The following is a 17,649-nucleotide window of genomic DNA, read 5'->3' as shown; positions in this document are numbered from 1 at the left end:
TGTTTGTTTTTATTGTACATAAGAATGCTTTTTATAAAAACCAAGTGAAGATTTTTTTTTTAAACTTTGTATAACCTACAGATGTATCGTGCTTTTAAAAGGATTTACAAAAAGATGAGAAAGTGTGTTTTTAATACAAAATTAGAATCATTTTACCCAAAGTAGTGATTGTAAACATACACAAAAATAATCTCATAAATAAACAATAAGATTTACAAAAAGAGAAGTCCAAAGTGTCTTTCTTTTCTGAATCGTTGTCGTAGTAGGTGAATATACTCTTGACCACCGTGAAGTCATCCAAGTCATTGATTGAGAAGAGTTTTTGTTTATCAGGAAGGAGAGCTCAACCAAAATATTCAGAAGTATTCGCAAATGTCCTCAAACTGCTGCACTCCTGCCCATTTTCTCAACCTCTTAAGTGACCAGGCAAACCAGTAAAAAAACAAACACATACATTTTAGTTGTCCTTCTGAGTAACTGGGTTATATAGTACCTTAAGGAGGCGCTCTTGAATAAAAGCAACCGAGGAATTCAGGAGTGCTTTCTGATCTGATGCTTCCAGCATGTCCAAAGTGATGACGTTGCCGTCATGTGTCTTCTACTCTGAGGTTGGGACTCCCGCTGCCTCCTTTTAACTTGGTTAACTCCCACCGACCCTCTCCGCATAGTTTCAGCTGGACATCATGAAACTGTGAGACAGAGAGGCAGAATTAATATCTTAACTTAGATTTTTACAGACTTGAAAACAAAGTAGGAGAAGGGAGACGAAGAGGGATGAATTAATCAAACTAAATATTTTTAGGGAGTGAAAAAAAAAAGCACAAGTTGAACTATGCAGGAGATATATAGACGTTGATAAAGTGGCCTCAGGTTGCACATTTCTCCATTTTAATATCTAAATTGTTGTTTTCGGTGCAAAATTGCCTGCGGTGATGCAGATGCATCATTTAATGCTGCATTCATGTGGTGTCGGACACATTGGAAAAAAAGGAGTTTCCGAGTTGTAAAATGCACATGAACACCTGCTTAAGTCCGAACAACAAATCGGAAACTCGGAATAAATAAGGTACCCGACTTCCCAACTTGACGTCAGAATCTTCATCAAATGGGGGGCAAAATATGTTTTGTTAATGTTAACATACTTTTTATTAATTCAAGTATTGCACATTACCTTTTTGCTCAAATATCACTTTAACAGTAACATTTCACTGATCTTCTTCGTAGCGTCGACGCTTTTTTGTGCTGTTGTTACAACATTCCGACTTTCCGAAATGAAATCACGTGAACACAATGAAGTCAGAAGAACGACTTCTAAACTCGGAAACTTGGACCACCCGAGCAGCACACGAATGCAGCACTACTTTCAAGCTGGACACACGTGTGTTCAGTGTACCTTCTCCAGGCTGCTACGGTGTCCCAGACTGATCAAAGTCATGCCCAGCTGTTTACAGGTGCGGTAGAGCTGAGCTTCTGCCTCTTCTGTCAAAGCACTGGTGGCCTCATCCAACACTGAAAAGAGTAACTGAGTATGTAAAACTTAAAATGATAGGAAACTACATCTGGGTCGCCTTTAATGTGCAAACATCACATCTGAATTGCTAATCAGAAGTGTTCAGAATAACACACCTGCATATTTAGGCTGCAGGTAGAAAAGTCGTGCAAAGCAGAGACGCTGCATTTCACCTGGAGACAGAACATCATACCTGCAGAGAAAATCGTATTCATCACTAATGAATCACTACTACCCAGAAAAAAACAAAGTACACATTTATTTATTCAGCTAAAATAGTTTTTGTGTCTTGTATTTAATCTTACCAGTTCCACTCAACCTTTTCATCCAGACCGCCGGTCCGCTTCAGGAGGCTGGACTGGATCACATAAAGCGGTTCGATTCAAGGTCGGTGAAAGACCATATTGAAAATAATTTAAATAAAGTTAGTAAATCAATTTACAAAAAAAAATCTATAGATATAGTTCAAAGGGATATTTTGTCAGTCCCTCACCACTCCAGCTAGTTCCAGAAACTGAATAATTCTGTCATCGTCCACTGACCCTGAAAAACAGGAAGCTCTCTTTATGATCCCTTATTTTACTAAGTACAGAAATCAACATCTTTACAAAGTCACAACACAAAACCATGATCTCTTTTTTTGATTGATATAAAAATGAATGTTATATATATATATATATATATATATAATCATATATAAATCTTATACAGTTCAGAATGAAATGTGCTACCTGATGCAGGGTAAATATCCTTCAATGGGTAAATCACCTGTAAGAGGGGAGAAATACAGTTAGTCCTTCTTTAGTCTATTCCAAGCATTGTATTTGTGTTCATTGGTTTACTGTATGATGTGTTACAGGCTGGAGAGAGAAACAACCCGAAAAGACAAACAACAGAGGGAGAGACGGTAACCTGTTCACGCAGTGTGCCATCAGTCAGGTACGGTTTCTGAGGCAGGAAGAGGGTTCCTCTGGGCCCAAAGCACGTGGTCATTTGGACAAAACCTGAGGAGTGAAAAAGTCTTTCTGTTGATTCTTTGATCTTTATGATATACTTTGTATTTCTTTGTTTCAAAAGAATTCCAACAAAAACAGAGCCACCCTCAGCTTTTTTACTAGAAGTAATCTGTACAGAAAACAGCAAACATCACAGATGTGTTTCTCCTACTACTATCCATAAACACAGATTGGATTGTTTAAAACAAAACTTGTAGTAGGAGCTTTGAATCCTTGGCCCATATGTCCCTTACAAAATATTTAAGGGACGTTATTTAAATGTCTCTCACTAAAATGTCCATATGCTGGATCTGTGGGCTTTTTAAAAACATGTTTACGGGTTGTTGTTTAACTTAAGATATATGTTTGAAGGATTAAGTGAAGTATAAAGCAAATACCCACAACACAGAGGACCTCTACATTTTCTAGAACTAGAGAATACACATGATTTCTTTTTATAAGCTTCAGTCGTTTATGTGCAAACTCTCTGTGTCCTGTCTTGACTCACGTTAAACAGACTAAATCAATTAAACTTCATTCTCAGTGTCGCTGCTTTCTCACCGCTGTGTGCCTCCCACAGTCGGTTGAGGACCCTCAGCAGTGATGTCTTGCCCGTGCCTGTGTTCCCCACCACCAGCAGATGTGAACCCTGGCTGATTTTCAGACTCAGATCCTCCACCAGCAGCTGGTCTGAGTACGGAGATTTATATGAAAGATTGTCCAGGATGAAGGCAGTGTCCGCTGGGCCCGCATGGACATTGAAGTCACTAAGTGGAGAAATTCAATAAAAAACAGAAAGGCAGATAAGCTTAAATCAAAGTACTTCATATTTAATTGTTATGTTCTGTCTCCCTTTTTCTGTCTTATTCTTTGAAATGCTCCCTGATGCTTCATCCTCTTTCGACTGAACTTTTTCAGAGCAATGACAGATATAAAAGCTCTCCCACAAACCTGTCAAAGTCGTAGCTTTCCCCTGATGCCGGGTCATAGTCGCACTGCTTGCGTAGGATGTCTTCCATAACTTCCCTCAGCTCGCCAATCCTGCCCACAACACACACACACAAACACACCGATTCAGCTCAAAAGCTGTTGTCATCATCTGTCTTCCATGGAGTGAATTTAAGTATGCGATGAGATACCTGTGGGTGTATCCAGCCACGTCTGACAGAGTGGTCGACAGGTCTATTAGCTGTGTGAAGCCATTTATCAAGTAGATGCAGACAAAGGCGTTCTGAATATGAACAAGGTGAGGGAGAAGCCGAGGGGAAAGTTTTATAAATGTGTATTAATGTTTAAACTCTGAATAATACCCTAAGACAAGGAAAGTACACAACAGAATGAACAAATAATAATTAATAATTACTTAGACATTTCAAAGTGAGTTCTTTGTCTGACTACAGGCATTTGATTTGAAAGAGAGGAAGCAGCCGTCTTGATAGGAGAGAAAGTATTTGCTGCCACCTAGTGGATACATTTGGAACAGATACACTTTCAGCCATCACCTCTATGATAGGATAATCTCTGCCATTTTATAACTTATTTGCAATGACACTTTGTTTAAACTTGTGTATTTTTATATTAATTCTAACTTTCATTTATGTTTCATCTATTTTTGTCGTTTCTTGATACAGATTGAATAATTGTTAAAGCTGAGACCAGCGGAGTACTGACATCTCTACTGAATGGATACAAATAAACAGATTAATGAACATGATTTAAAAAAAATTTAAAAAACAAGCCTACCTTACTGATGAGCGCACTGAGCTCACCGGGAGTGAGGCCATCATAGAGTCCTGTGAAGATGGGAATGGCGATGATGATGTAGCTGAGAAAACCTCCAAGGTAGTCGAACGTGTTCACCCCAACTGAGAGAGAAGGAGCCAGAGGTTAACTACACAACTTTTAATGAAATCGAGCAGTACAATATGTGTGTGAGCAGGTTTGTAGGTGTGTAGGGTGTTCTTACTATAAAGCCAGAGCTCTTTGTTTATTAGACTCTTTTGAGTTTGCAGAAGCGCCTGCAGTCTGCGGTCGGTCCTCATGTGCTCCACTTTACCCGCTCTGAAAAACACAGACAGCAGCATTTTTTTTTTTCCCCAAGTCTACTTTCACTCTGTGATCACTTTGATTTGATGTGTCAGAATGAGCAAGAAAGTACCACATTATATAAAGTTGTTTTTTTGTTTTTTTTAAAGAGGAAAATAACACCAAGTACATTTTTTATCTAAGTTATTCCGTTATGATTGTACAAACTTCCTGGAAATAATTCCATTTCAGCAATGGCAACAGACACATGTCATCACTGGTATGCTTTGGTTTTTTTTATTTGAAAAAAAACACAAAAATAGAGACATTAAGTTCGACCCTGCCGTTTACATCAAGTGCCTCACCTGTAAAAAGCTGCAGACTCTGCGTTGACACGGATCTGCATGTGCTTGAACCTGGAGATACACAACACAGCTTTAAAAAAATGTTTCAACCTTCCAAGTAACAAAATCAGCCACCGGGCAATTTTTAAATGTAATGGTAACTGTAAAAAAAAATATTAACTGTTTTACATTGTTGTACGATTGTATTGGTTCTTTGTGACAGTTTGAATTTATAACTATTCCTCTTTTTATAGTTGACACATATCCTGTGTTATTTCCTGAAATGGTAAAAGCTCTGGGCCACAGTCCACAGAAAACTTCCTCTTAACAAATTGAACAATAAAATCTTCATCTCAAAGCAGGAGAAACACCCGACCCCTTACATTTAAGTCAGTCCTGCTCCGCTTGTCCATCAGCACATGTTCTTATTGACACAGAAAGTTATGCGTTTGTCATTTCATACACGTTGAATTCCATGCAAATCCTACCTGAAGTCTCCCTCTAATTTCTCTTGTTCGAACAGAGTCGACACAATTGGCCCCATGAGCATTTTATTGGTGATGGTCCCGATCACAAAGTAGCCAAAGATACTCACAGGACCGATCCAGCCGGTGCTGCAGAGAAAAATAAAAAAAAGTATAATAAATAAACAAGAAAAAAATAGTTTAATCAAAGAAATTAAAGTTTGAGAGTCATCTTGCTACAGTTACATGGCAAACTTTTTGGACTCAATTCAATTAAGTTTTGAGCTGCAGTCACTTAAATGTCTTTCCCTCTCATTCATTATATTAATTAACAGTCACAGAATACAGGAGAACTGTCTTTTCTCTTCAACTACAAAGAGTACTTGCAATGACTTAAAATGGTAAATAGAACTGACTGATTCATTACAGTTCCTTTTCTCTATCTTTACAGATGTTCATGTGACTCTCTGAAGCAAAGTATTTGTCTAATGTGTCTGTAAATGTTGATACCATAACAGAACACGAGTTTGTACCAGATGACACTTTGACTTCAACCTCAAAGGCAATAAATGTAGCATTAGTGTGATTTAATATTAAGAGTGCCACTGTACAGAATTTCCCCCCTGGGAATAATTAAGTATTTCTGTTCTGATTGTCCAAACTCACCTATAAAAGCAGTGGTAGGTGTAGTAAGCCAGTGTGAAAGGTGACACAATCAAACGACTGGCCATGGTGCTCATCTGCTTACACAACCTCTCTGCATCCTGACTGATTCTCTGGTCGCTGCCAATTACACAAAGACACACAAAGAAGAAACAAATCCATTCCAATAGTTTCAGATAAAAGTTTTTCATGTGCATTAATAAACACGATGATATTTGAGTCTTTCAAGAAGGAAGGAAAAAGCTTACGGGTTGTCTACGTCCTCTCGGAGTACATTGAGTGTATAATAGACTCGGCCCTGGAAGTACGCCGTGTGGAGGCTCTCAGTTAACGTCTTCCTCCAGTTAAGATACATCTGATTACAAATGTACTGGTCCAGACTTTTTAACTGGGAGAGGAAGAGTGGAAAACATACAGAGAAAGAAAGATGTCTATCAGCAACAATAAACTGTAAGTATATGACACAGAGAGTATGAAAAAAGATTTCTAAGAGGAGGCATTATGCTGCTGTTTACCCCTTAAAAAAAATCTGTTGTTTAAGACTTTACGTAGAATTTATAGATAAATGTAACACTGAGTTTATCAGATCAGGTGAAGTGTGTGCAGGTTGTAAATGAACATGTCAGACTGTGCTGACCTCGTAACAATCAATGTCACGCAATAAAACATTAAAAACTACTGGTATGCCTTTCATTTTTTTATGTCGCATCTGTTCACATTTGTTTCTAGTAATTTTGCAATGCAATGCTCGACATTATAAGAAACAAGTCAACTTAGCGAATATGAAATTTATTCAAACGGATAAATGAATCTGCTCGTTTCAGTAAGTTACATAAAGAGTTTACACTAAATCTGTGTGAAGATTAATCACGGGAAACTACATATCATCAAAGCTCATTTTAATCACTGTTAGATATATGGGTCAAATAGACAGCTATTGCGCAGAATCCAAAAGTACTAATCTAAATGTGAAGGTACTGATAATATTATCAATTCACTGAGGTTGCAAACTAATCAGTAGCAGAGATAGACAATGGAAAATGATAAGAGAGATTAGAGTGATGTGTAGTTGACATCGTAAATGCTTGAACTTTGCAGGTACGTTCAGATTTTTTTTTTTTTTTTGTCAGGAGGTATGTCGTCCACTGTTTTCCTGCGCACGCCTTTAACTTACTGTGGAGTTGACCAAAATGAGCACCATTGCTGTGCCCACCAGATTCCTGAAGCCAGAGTAATCTTTGTCTCCCAGCACTCTGTAGAAGTAGCTTGGGAGGACACCCACTTGGTAAATTATCAGCTGCTCTGTTGACAGACAAAAAAAAAAAAAAAGATGCGTTAGCACATTGCTGGGAAACAGCTCAAACAGGGAGTCGTAAAGTCACACGGGGAAAAATTGGGCAACACTTACAGCTAAAGGTCAGCAGTAAAAAAAAAAAAAACCATGCACTGACTGCAGTCCAGGGTGATCTAAAGGGGTTGGTGGACTGCTGACAGGCATTGAGTGAGTCTCATGATGTGGCTTCATAAGAGATATAATATTTACAGTCATTTGACAGCTAGTAGATCTGATGATTACAGTTTTCTTTTCTTTTTTTAACCTGTTGGACTACTAAACTTCTCTTCTTGCATAAAAAAGTATTCAGCAGCATAAAAATAGTTACCTGTCAGTGTGACAACAAGCAGTGTCCCAAACATCAGAACACTTTGACTGGCCCATGATGGGTACAGAACCTTCTGGATGCTGCACAACCTCTGCACAAACTTCCAGTCTAACTTTGGCCTGCGGAGCAAGAGAAACAAAAAAAATCATAAGCATAGGAACAAGGACAAATACTTTACCTACTAATATTTAAATGTAGGCTATATTGTGTTTTACGCGCCTGGTTTTGTTATGACCTTAGAAAGAACATTAGTTAGACATTAAGATAAAGTAGCAAGGGATTAAAAGACAACCGTGTTAAAAACATATAGGCCTAATATATAAACAGGTAAATCTCGTATCTTACCTTTTTGTCCCTCTGCCATTTGACTTTCCCACACGAGGCATCTGCACTGGGAACAGGGGATTCAATAAGTATGCATGATGAAATGACACTTTACATGCAGTTTACGAACTCCAATTATTTACTACTATCTATCTACAGTTCAAAGTTGAGTCTTAACAAACATCTACACGAGCTAAAGAGAAAACCTGCCGACATTTACCGAGAGTTACCGACAGATGACGAACACGATTCTACTCGAAACAGCGACTCTCGTCTGACTTTCACGGTCACCTGAAGAAGCTTTTACAAACTTTAAGCATCATCTCTCTGTACATTACCTTGCTGAATCTACCCCCGCGGGTGTCTGAAGCTAAGTAGGATGTTTTGGTAAAAGTAAGAGTCCGGACGTCCGGTGAAGTGGTTTCATATTTTTTCAAAATAAAAGGTTAAAGAAAAGTAAACGCAAAAGAAAAAAAATCGATGATAATACAACGAAGCGCCAGAAAAGCAGCCTTGGTGCATTACATTTTTTTTGCTTCTTTTGCGTAGTCTTGTGGTGCCATGCAACCCTTGTGATAGTCTTAGATGATTACATTGACAGGTCGGTAGACAGTGGCCTAGTGGTTTATTTTATGTGCAGGGTGTACGGCTAGTCACAAACATAGACTGTCAATATTAAGGTCACAATTTTAGTTTTGTATAACCCAGTCATATTAATGCTCTTGGGGTTTTGTTTAGGCCTATATCCATGTGTCTGTTCAGTTAAATAAAGAAATCTAAAATGAAGCATTAATGAAACATGAATTTATTATTTGGGCTACTTCAAATAAAACAATTACCCTCTACAATCTGGTATCGACCTTATGACCTTGGGGTTGTGTAATAGCAAGCCAAGGACCTGTCAGTGGGTGACTACTCTCTGTGGGTAGCCTACTCTGCAGTCACGCTGTGTGGTAGGCTACCTGAAACAAGGAAATTCAAATTCAGTATGGAAAACTTGTTCTTATCAGACTTCTGTGGCTTTATTATTGTTGACAGATACTGATATTTACAGTTTGACTATTTTATGTATACATGTACAAAGTCAGATGTTATAGGGGACTTGGGTCATATTCTGACCTCTGTGAATTCTTTCTATCAGGATGTCCAATGGAGCCATCACACAAAGTTCAATTTAAAAAGACAGCGTGGACAAAGGCCATGACTCGGCTGGATGTACGCGTGGGTTACAAACCAGATAAAGACCTAAAACCTTATCTAAGCAGTTCAAAGGTTAAGCATGAACCCAATGTGTTCCCATACTGCCTTCACTGTGTCTTCTCTCACTATTGACTTGTATTTTGAGTTTTAATAGCAGAATGTGAAAATAATGCATTTTGTGTACTTCACATGTATGGAAGTAATGTATATGTATTAGTTATTGGTGTGACCCTAATAGATCATATTTTAAACAGAGTATATACTTAATTTATTTCTAATTATTGATTTCTTGATGACGGATCAAAGGTTGTTCTCCAGCCTACAGAAAATCTCTTGCCAGCGATCTGACGGCAGATTAAACGTAATCCATGATCAAGTACCAAAAAGCAAAACACACATCAATATCCCAGATTCCCTAATCTAACAGCCCTCTTTTTAAGTGATAGATTAAGATACATTAGAGCCCGTTTGAAAATAAAACACATTGAAATTGTTCTTTTTTCTTATTTTGTAATATTTTATTCTCCTTCTTTGCACATTTTTCCATAACATAGAGTCCTTGTGTGACAGAAAAAGATCAGAGAATGGATGAAATTGAGCTATTGATTTCAACGAGTACTGGATGATGATATGAGTATAAATGCTTATTCATTAGTATTATCACATGGATATAGGAGTAAAGCATTAATGGTAAAATACAACAGCAAATAACAAACAGTTGAGAAAGTTTTACAAGTGTTTCATACACTGTAGGGCAGCAGGAATCTTTTCCTTACTGGAATTCTTAGAAATCAAGTATGAATCATAAAGATTTGTGGGGTTTTTTCTAGAGCAATAGATCAGGTCAAGTTAATTTAAATGGCAAAATACTTCATCAAAAATACAGGTCATTTTAATTTATGCATTCAAATGCTCATTACTTGACTGACATTTGGACTAAAAAATACAAATGTTTTTCAAAAAAAGCAAAAAGATGTACAAAAGAAACATGACACGATAGTTTTTACTGTGACAATGACAAAGAACTGTAATGAAACAACGAGCCTTTTCAAAGACCACAAAAAACATCTTTGAGATTTAAATAGAGATCATCTAACTACCCTGACACCCATGAGCTAAAACACTTCCTGTATTTTAACGCTTCCAGGCGGACTTGATTGACGCAAAGCAAAAATAAGAAATGAAGTGAACTAGTTTCACACATCACCGATTCATTGTTTGGTTTTATTTTTCGAGCATGGAATTCTCTAATAAAATATGATCCCATGTTTTAATCAAACAATGAACATGTGCAATATATTCCTCAATAATGAATGCAAGCATCATTACAGTACATCTGATAGATAAAGTTCCAGTTAACACTTGAAGTTGTTGCCCACAGGTGGATCTTTAAGGATAAGGCTGGTGATGTTCTAAAGAAATAAAAACTACAATAGTTAACTGATTCTCTCAGAGCTTTCTGACCACTCTCAGACTGGCTCTGGCCCAGATACCATTGGATCCTGAAGACTAAAATTTATTTTAAAAAGGGAAACAAATAAATACTTAGAACTTTTTAAAAGCTGTAATCATTCTCGTTTTCAATGTTAATACTGAAACAGAAATAAATACTGTTTTTTGCTGGGAACTACTTTCAGCCATGGATTGATACACACTTGGTGTATTTCATTTGAGGGATGTGGGATCCAGTCAGAAAAATGAATGGTTGAATATGTTGCCCAGTGCAACAGTCTGGCTCATTGGTTTGTTAGTTTTTTGTTTTTAGGCCACAATGACGCTCTATGACATTTTCATATATTTCTCAAAGCAGCATTTTTCTGTAAGTGCTGTTTGCCTTCATCCTTTCAGCAGTAAAAATTACAGTTTGCACAAAACACTCAGGCGAGGTTTAAGATCCTGAAGAGGAGAGGCACCACACTGACACAACTGAAACCAACAACACTGTAGACAATGTAGCGGTACGGCAACTCTACTTTCATGTGCTGCCTCACTTGTCTTACATCATCTGACGACAGCCCGAACAGTTGGCATAGGAACGGAATAGTCACCGCTTTCATAATCATTCTGGTAACAAGGATTACAGCGACCCCGATGGCAAAGCGCAGCAGGGAGAGAAGCACCATGCTGATGCTGAGTGGCGGTAGAGTAAGAGGAAGGGCCGACAGTGGTGGATCCAGCAGCAGCCCCAATTGGTGGTTCACATAGGAGGCCAAAGCAGCTCCTGCCCCGGTGCCCAGAGCCTGAGCTGTGTCGCCTCGGGAGGTGCTCCACGAATCCAGAGAGAAAGCCATGAGTCCCAGACTCACATGTGAAACGATGATCACCAGTGGAGCATAGTGGTCCGTCATGTAGAAGTTGTCGATCTTTTCCAAAATTGGCTGGAAGAAGGCTAGAATAAGAAGGCTGTAGAGGAAGCCAGTAATAACCTCCTGCAACACAGGGGCACAAGTTATTTCAAGACCAGGAGTATGCACAAGGAAAAACTATTTGAACAATGTTATACTTGAATTTACACTCCTGCCTGATGTTCTCAAAGTACTGGCCCTTTAAAGGGATACTTCACCCATTCGCATTAAGCTTTGTATCATTAGAAACTTGGTAGTATTTTTAATGGTCGTGCATCCCGCCCTCATTTCCCCCTGAGACGGGATATCTTTGTATTTTAAAGTCTGACAAGGAGCCTCCGATGAGACAAAAATCGTCATTTTGCGTCATCGGCGGCTGTTGTGGTTTGCAGGGGTGAAACTACATCGCTAGTTCCTAATATTTGCGACCACTGAAGCTACAGACCTATCATAGAAGTTTGTAACATTACATTGGAACGTAGCCGTGCAGTTACAGTAAAACATAAGCCTTCTGTAAAGGATCAAATCTACCCCCACCATCGTTTTTTTTACCCATTTTCTTTCAGGTCATATTCCCACGTCTAATTTCAGCAGATCATCCCCACGGTAGAAGAAAAATGAGCGCGGAGCATCTTAAATGTTTATGTTTGTTCATAATATCCAGAAAAGTGCTTTTAACATGGCAGATTTGAGAAAGAAAACACAAATAATTACACTGATTAGTCTTTATCCCAATATCTTGTAGAACATCAGATAATCTGCTGGTGGGAACATAGGTGTTCCTTTTGTAGAACATAAAACATAAACATAAAATCTGCTTTCATCAGTTGCCTGGCTTCTGGATCTAATCAAACCTTATCTACTGGCTTTGATTCTTTTTTTTTTTTTTATTGGTTCTGCTTACTGAGAATATCCCATGAATAAAGAATGACCAGCTCCTGTGTATGCTATTAACACCATAAATGGGTCAGGAGTATGTGTTGCACGTGAATGTGATGCACCTACGTTAACATTTGTAAAAACGAATGAATCAGTCCACCTGCAGTAATCATGTACATATTATTTCTCTGGCTTTTAGATTGTTGTTTGAAGGTGTCCTCATCAATATGTCAAGGCATGATGTGTTGCAACAGGTACATGATGACACATAAACAAGAACTGAAGGCAGTGCTTCTTTTCATTCAGCGCTGTCCACAAGTCAGAGGTTCATTATTTCATTTATTTGATTTAGTGTACTTACCAGAATGGAATGCATCCCCATGTAGACTCTGCTTACACAGACCAGAATGCTCCAGCTGAGAGCCACCGATAAACCGAAGAGGAAGGGGTACTGTAGAAAAAAAAACACAGAACAACAGAAAGACATGACATTAAAAAATGAACGTGAAGTACAAAGGTGTCTGAAGATGAGCCTTCAAAATATACAACTTCTACCAGAAGAAATTCTAGCTTTGGAAAACAACAGTTCATACTAATTTCAAAAGTATTAAGGTGAAATAATTCCCACAGAAATGTAAAGCTTGAGTTAAATTGCTAGTTAACATGCTCACAGTGAAAATGTTAACATGCTCATGTATAGCAGGTATTATGTTGTTCAACATCTTAGATCAGCATGTTAGCATGAGATCAGTATTACAGTTTATTTCACAGATATTCAACTAATAGTTGTTGAGATATTTCAGGGCTGACCAGCCAACTAAGGGTCATTAATATCCCAGGTCGAACATTAGCTCAGCTAAACTTAACGACCCAAGACTTTGAATGTTCCTATTTCCCTGGAAGCTGTTTATGGTCTGCATCTTATCTGGTCTTTTGTGACCTCGTTCTCGGAAATGTTTCAGCTCCCTCGAAGTCTGTGACCTTGCTGACACCAGAGGAGTTTAGGAAGTTCAGACAACTCTTCCCGTGTTTAGCTTAAGGCCCTTGTGAGGGTGTACAACAGTTAGAAAAGGAAAAACACTTCATCTTCTTAGTGCTTCTGTCCTGATGCGCTCGATTTAAATACATTTAAATGGCAATTTAGGGGCACAGTTTTTATGTTTGGAGTAATACAACTGATGCATTCCTTTTTTTTAAAGACTAAACATATAGTATGTTTAGGATGCAGGCGGAGACTGATTTGCAGAGATTGGTATGACAGAGGACATAAAGGCATTGTACGCCATGAATGTGTCACTTTGAAATTAGTGTAGCAGGGGCTGCTGATTCCTTCTTTCTGTCTTTGATCGAATCACAAACAACTCTTCTTTGCAAACTCCTGCCTAAATATAGTACAGAGCTGTTTGATCATTTAGCCAGTGAGTCAGTATGGGTTTGTATGTGTCGCTCAATAACTAAGAGTGAAAAACAACAAAATACTTTTGAGGCAGTTTAGAAAAAGTGTCTAAGAAAGACGTTTTTTCCACCCGACAAGTTGAATTATGAACTGTTAAATGATCCTGGTCATTGGCTAAATTAAATAATTCAGAGTAAACTTTGTATAAATGAAGTTGTTTCAAAGACAAATAGACATGAAATACTTTAAATGAGATAAAAAAAAAAAAATGCAATTATCAGTATCAGAATGAGTCTATAGGACTCAGTGGAGCTGATTGAAGTAAAAACTATTAGAGAAGTGTAATAACCTCCAGTTTGAAAACTATGGTATTTTGTTATGCACATGTAAGAAGAACCATATTTTCAGTCTATGGTAAGAATCTATTATTATATCAAATCTTTGGATGTGACGTATTCAGTTCTTCTTTAGCTGCTCTACATTGTTTATCTGTTTGCACAACCATGAGGGTAGAAAAACCGAACGGTGACAGTCCTATCAGTACATGAACACATTTCATTACTTTGAGCTGTGACCTGACCTGTCTATGGACCTGACTGATACTAGACCCCCCCTTTACTATCTGAACCCCTGATAGAGCAGTTACAATCCAGACCTGCGTTCTTTGATCTTAACCAGAAAAGACACTGGAAATGTGTCCTCCTCTCCCTCTGACTGTCTAACTTTCTTCATTTGCATCGAAGAGTTTACTGCGGCTTTGAAACTTCCTCTTCTTCCTCTCTCTCTCTCTCTCTCTCTCTCTCTCTGACAATGTTGAACAGCAAGTCTTTGTTTATCTTAAAACATATCTACCTCTTCACTCCACACCTGAACTGCTCTGACACACCCTGCCCTTACAAAGGAATGTTTTCCATGTAATGTATTGAGCACACACAATAACTTGTATGCATTTCTTTTCTTCTTATGATTCTGGCTGGGATGTAGAGCTTCATACCTTAGTCAGCAACGAGGATTAACAGAGATTTAAAGGCGGCCTGTGCTTTTTCAACTGACCCACTAAACTGGGTACTGAGGGGATAGGGAGAAAAATAACATGATGGCTTTTATTATTATTATTATTATGCCAGGTTATGTGGTCCGTTTCTTTATTATTGCGATTTAAATCTGAACAAAATACATTGATTCTTTGGATTCCTCCTCAGGCACCTTAGATGCATAAACTGGTTATCAAAACATGATCATATCCTGTGGATCAAGGCTAGAACAAGCAATCTGTAATAACATATCATAATTCCACATAGTGTACTGGCTCAGAGCGGGACAAACACTGCAGGGGGGCCCCTGTGTAAACCACCATTCCTCCAACCTTTTGCGCACAGTGTGTGCATCCTGTTTGTTCTTTGAGGACACCTTAGGTCAGCTTGAATTGTTCCCTGGTGACGTGTGTGCAAAGGGCCTGTAAGTTTGTGTCACTTAAGAAACATATCTGTGTAAGCATGACAAGACTGACAAGAATTAACAAAATGAACTGTTTTTAAACAAGGCAACACTTTGACGCTGCCGCCTATATGAGACAAAAAAACAGAAGATTTCTCACACTGAAGTCTTTGTATAATTTTGCCTATCGTTTTTTTTGCTCAGGCAGTGCGTCAACAAATTTGATAAGAGAGGAAGAACAAGGATGCGTGAGGGCATGGTTTACCACATAAACTGAGCTATTTATTCAGAGAACTCCTGTAGTTATTTTCAATGTCAGTGCTTCAGTTTGACCACTCTGAAGGTTACTTTTACAAACTTTAATTAAGTCATTGATATATTGGTTGATAAAATTCAAATTAAAAAAAGACTTTATTTGTCCCTGTGGGAGCAATTCAAAGGCACACAGAGCAGTAAATTAAAAACAGTGCAAGTAAACGAAACATTTTAATCTAAATATAAAGTGTCAATTTAAATACAACTTAAAGCTTAAACTTAACTTAACAATACAAAATATAAAAGAGTAGAAATGTCAGTTATTAGTACAAGCTTAAAAGATTTTTAAGTAATAATCAATAATGAACCTTGTGCCTCTTCTTAATGTCTTCTCTTACTGGTTTTACTATTTTTATCTTCTTTTACTTCTTACTGTTCTTTTATTTATGCTCTTATCTCGTATTTATGCTCATATCTTAATCTCCTCTTATGTTTTAACTTGGAAATTCCTTATCTTACTTACTTTGTCTATTTATGTTTCATGTTTATATTTACTTTTATTAATATTATAGTTTTGGGTTTTTTGATCCTTTAACCACTTGTTTCTATTTCTTTTACTGCTCTTACCTTCTTCTTGCTGTTATCTTTTTATGTTATTTCAGCTCTTTTAGTTTCTTACATATTTTTAAATCTTTGGTTCCTCTTGGTCTCAGCTCGTGTTGTTGGGTTCTTGTGTTGCCTGGGTTCTTATGATGGTTCTTGTGACGGTCGGGGTTATATATGTCTGTTGGGTACTGTGCACTTTTGGGTTCTTTTCTGTTGAATTGTATTTAATAATTTTTAGTATTTTGCATTTGTTATGTTCTTGCTGTTGTTAATGTTCTTCTGTGTTTGCTTTAGTTTTCTTTGTTCTTGTTTGTCAAAGCACTTTGTAAACCTGTGTTTTTAAAAAGGTGCTATATAAATAAAGTTATTATTATTATTTTGGGCCCCTGACAACATGCAGTGTGGGCCCCTAAAGCAGTTGACCCTTCTGTCCTGTTATTTAGCCAGCCTAATATCTACTCCATGTCAATATGCAGACAGCAGAGTCAGATGTATTCAATAAAATAGTTTCTCACCTGCCACCGTCCATATGTCAGCATGAAGAGACAGAAGGGTATGGCTGTCCCTGTCATGGCGTGTGTGGACGGCATGCTGTACTCCGAGTTGTAGAAGACCTCCACCTTCACCACAGGAGGGGAGGCTGGCCGGGACCAGCGGATCATGTCCTTGGTGGACTGTCCCACGAAAAGGTTCCAGGCCCACACCACGATCAGTCTCCGGCTGACCAGGGCGTCGATGTTCCAGAAGAGGAAGGGGAAGAAGACGATGAAGAACATCTCGTTGCCCAGCTCCGTCCCAAACGTAAACAGGTAGAACAGAAACTTGTTGTGGATGAGGAACTCCTGACCCATGTCTCCGGTCAGGGAGTTTTTCCGGAGGGGTTTTGCTCTGGCGGTGTCCGAGTCGAGACCAGCCTCATCGTCGGGCCTCGCCGTGTTGTCACCCTGCACCCCGTTAACCTGCGCTGAGGTCGCGTCCCCAGCTGCTCCATTGCCCACACTTCCCTCCGAGCTTTGGACCCTCTTCCTCAGCTCGGGACGGTCCTGCTCCGACTGTCCGCCGCCCGGCTCGGTTGGGTTATTCGGAAACGTCCCTTTAACGCCGCACAGCTGCTGAAACCTCGCAACGTGACAGGGCTCTTGGAGATTTCTACACACCCGGACAAAAGTCTTAACAAACTCGTTCGCCATTACTCGAAATAAAAGTGAGACAGCTGAAATACACAACACTTTTCAGTGGTAAAAAGGGAGTTCATGTCCACCGAGTTGAGCTCAGAGATCCGTGCAGCTCTGCAGCTTTGGCATTTCCTCTAACGGGATAAAAAAAAACAACTAAATGTGTAAAGATAGCAGCGCGGAGCAGTCACGACTACCTGAAGAAAACACACCTTGTACACCGACGTTGAGGATTTGGACCGCATCCAAAGTCCTTAACAGCTAACCATTACTGTAAAGTGTTTGTATCCTAAAACATGCAACACACGAAGAACTGCGTCAGGCCGTTATTCCTGTTTTCATTCCTCTCACTTCTTCGTTGGTTCGTTTC

The 17,649-nt window shown here is 38.6% G+C and overlaps 2 protein-coding genes across 5 annotated transcripts; both read right to left on the bottom strand.

Moving 5' to 3' along the window:
* Window positions 1-115: 115 nt before the first annotated feature.
* abcd4 (ATP-binding cassette, sub-family D (ALD), member 4) lies at window positions 116-8,425 on the bottom strand. 4 transcript variants are annotated; one of them, XM_020647398.3, is made up of 20 exons: window positions 8,325-8,425; window positions 8,008-8,048; window positions 7,663-7,781; window positions 7,176-7,303; window positions 6,250-6,389; window positions 6,005-6,121; window positions 5,363-5,488; window positions 4,896-4,946; window positions 4,472-4,566; window positions 4,249-4,370; window positions 3,645-3,736; window positions 3,457-3,546; window positions 3,067-3,272; window positions 2,423-2,514; window positions 2,242-2,278; window positions 2,004-2,053; window positions 1,816-1,868; window positions 1,627-1,703; window positions 1,394-1,509; window positions 116-689 (listed from the first exon to the last, which is right to left on the bottom strand). In XM_020647398.3, the coding sequence occupies exons 2-20, from the start codon at window positions 8,046-8,048 to the stop codon at window positions 588-590; spliced, it is 1,854 nt and encodes a 617-aa protein (XP_020503054.2). In that variant the 5' UTR covers window positions 8,325-8,425; the 3' UTR covers window positions 116-587. The 4 variants fall into 4 exon arrangements, with proteins under 4 accessions (XP_020503054.2, XP_065819487.1, XP_065819486.1 ...); XM_065963415.1 differs by having other exon boundaries at window positions 8,008-8,053; window positions 8,325-8,381; XM_065963414.1 differs by lacking the exon at window positions 8,325-8,425 and adding an exon at window positions 8,207-8,322 and having other exon boundaries at window positions 8,008-8,053.
* A 1,257-nt stretch (window positions 8,426-9,682) lies between these two features.
* Window positions 9,683-17,648, bottom strand: LOC109994192 (sphingosine-1-phosphate phosphatase 1). Its single transcript, XM_020647420.3, has 3 exons — window positions 16,620-17,648; window positions 12,772-12,861; window positions 9,683-11,615 (listed from the first exon to the last, which is right to left on the bottom strand). Exons 1-3 carry the CDS (start codon window positions 17,292-17,294, stop codon window positions 11,064-11,066), a joined length of 1,317 nt encoding a protein of 438 aa, XP_020503076.1. The 5' UTR covers window positions 17,295-17,648; the 3' UTR covers window positions 9,683-11,063.
* Window position 17,649: the final 1 nt, after the last annotated feature.

Source organism: Labrus bergylta, chromosome 15 (genome assembly GCF_963930695.1).
Source record: "Labrus bergylta chromosome 15, fLabBer1.1, whole genome shotgun sequence".
NCBI classification, from domain to species: domain Eukaryota; kingdom Metazoa; phylum Chordata; class Actinopteri; order Labriformes; family Labridae; genus Labrus; species Labrus bergylta.
Note: the sequence above shows the minus strand (reverse complement) of the source record. Positions and strands in the feature narration are given on the sequence as shown.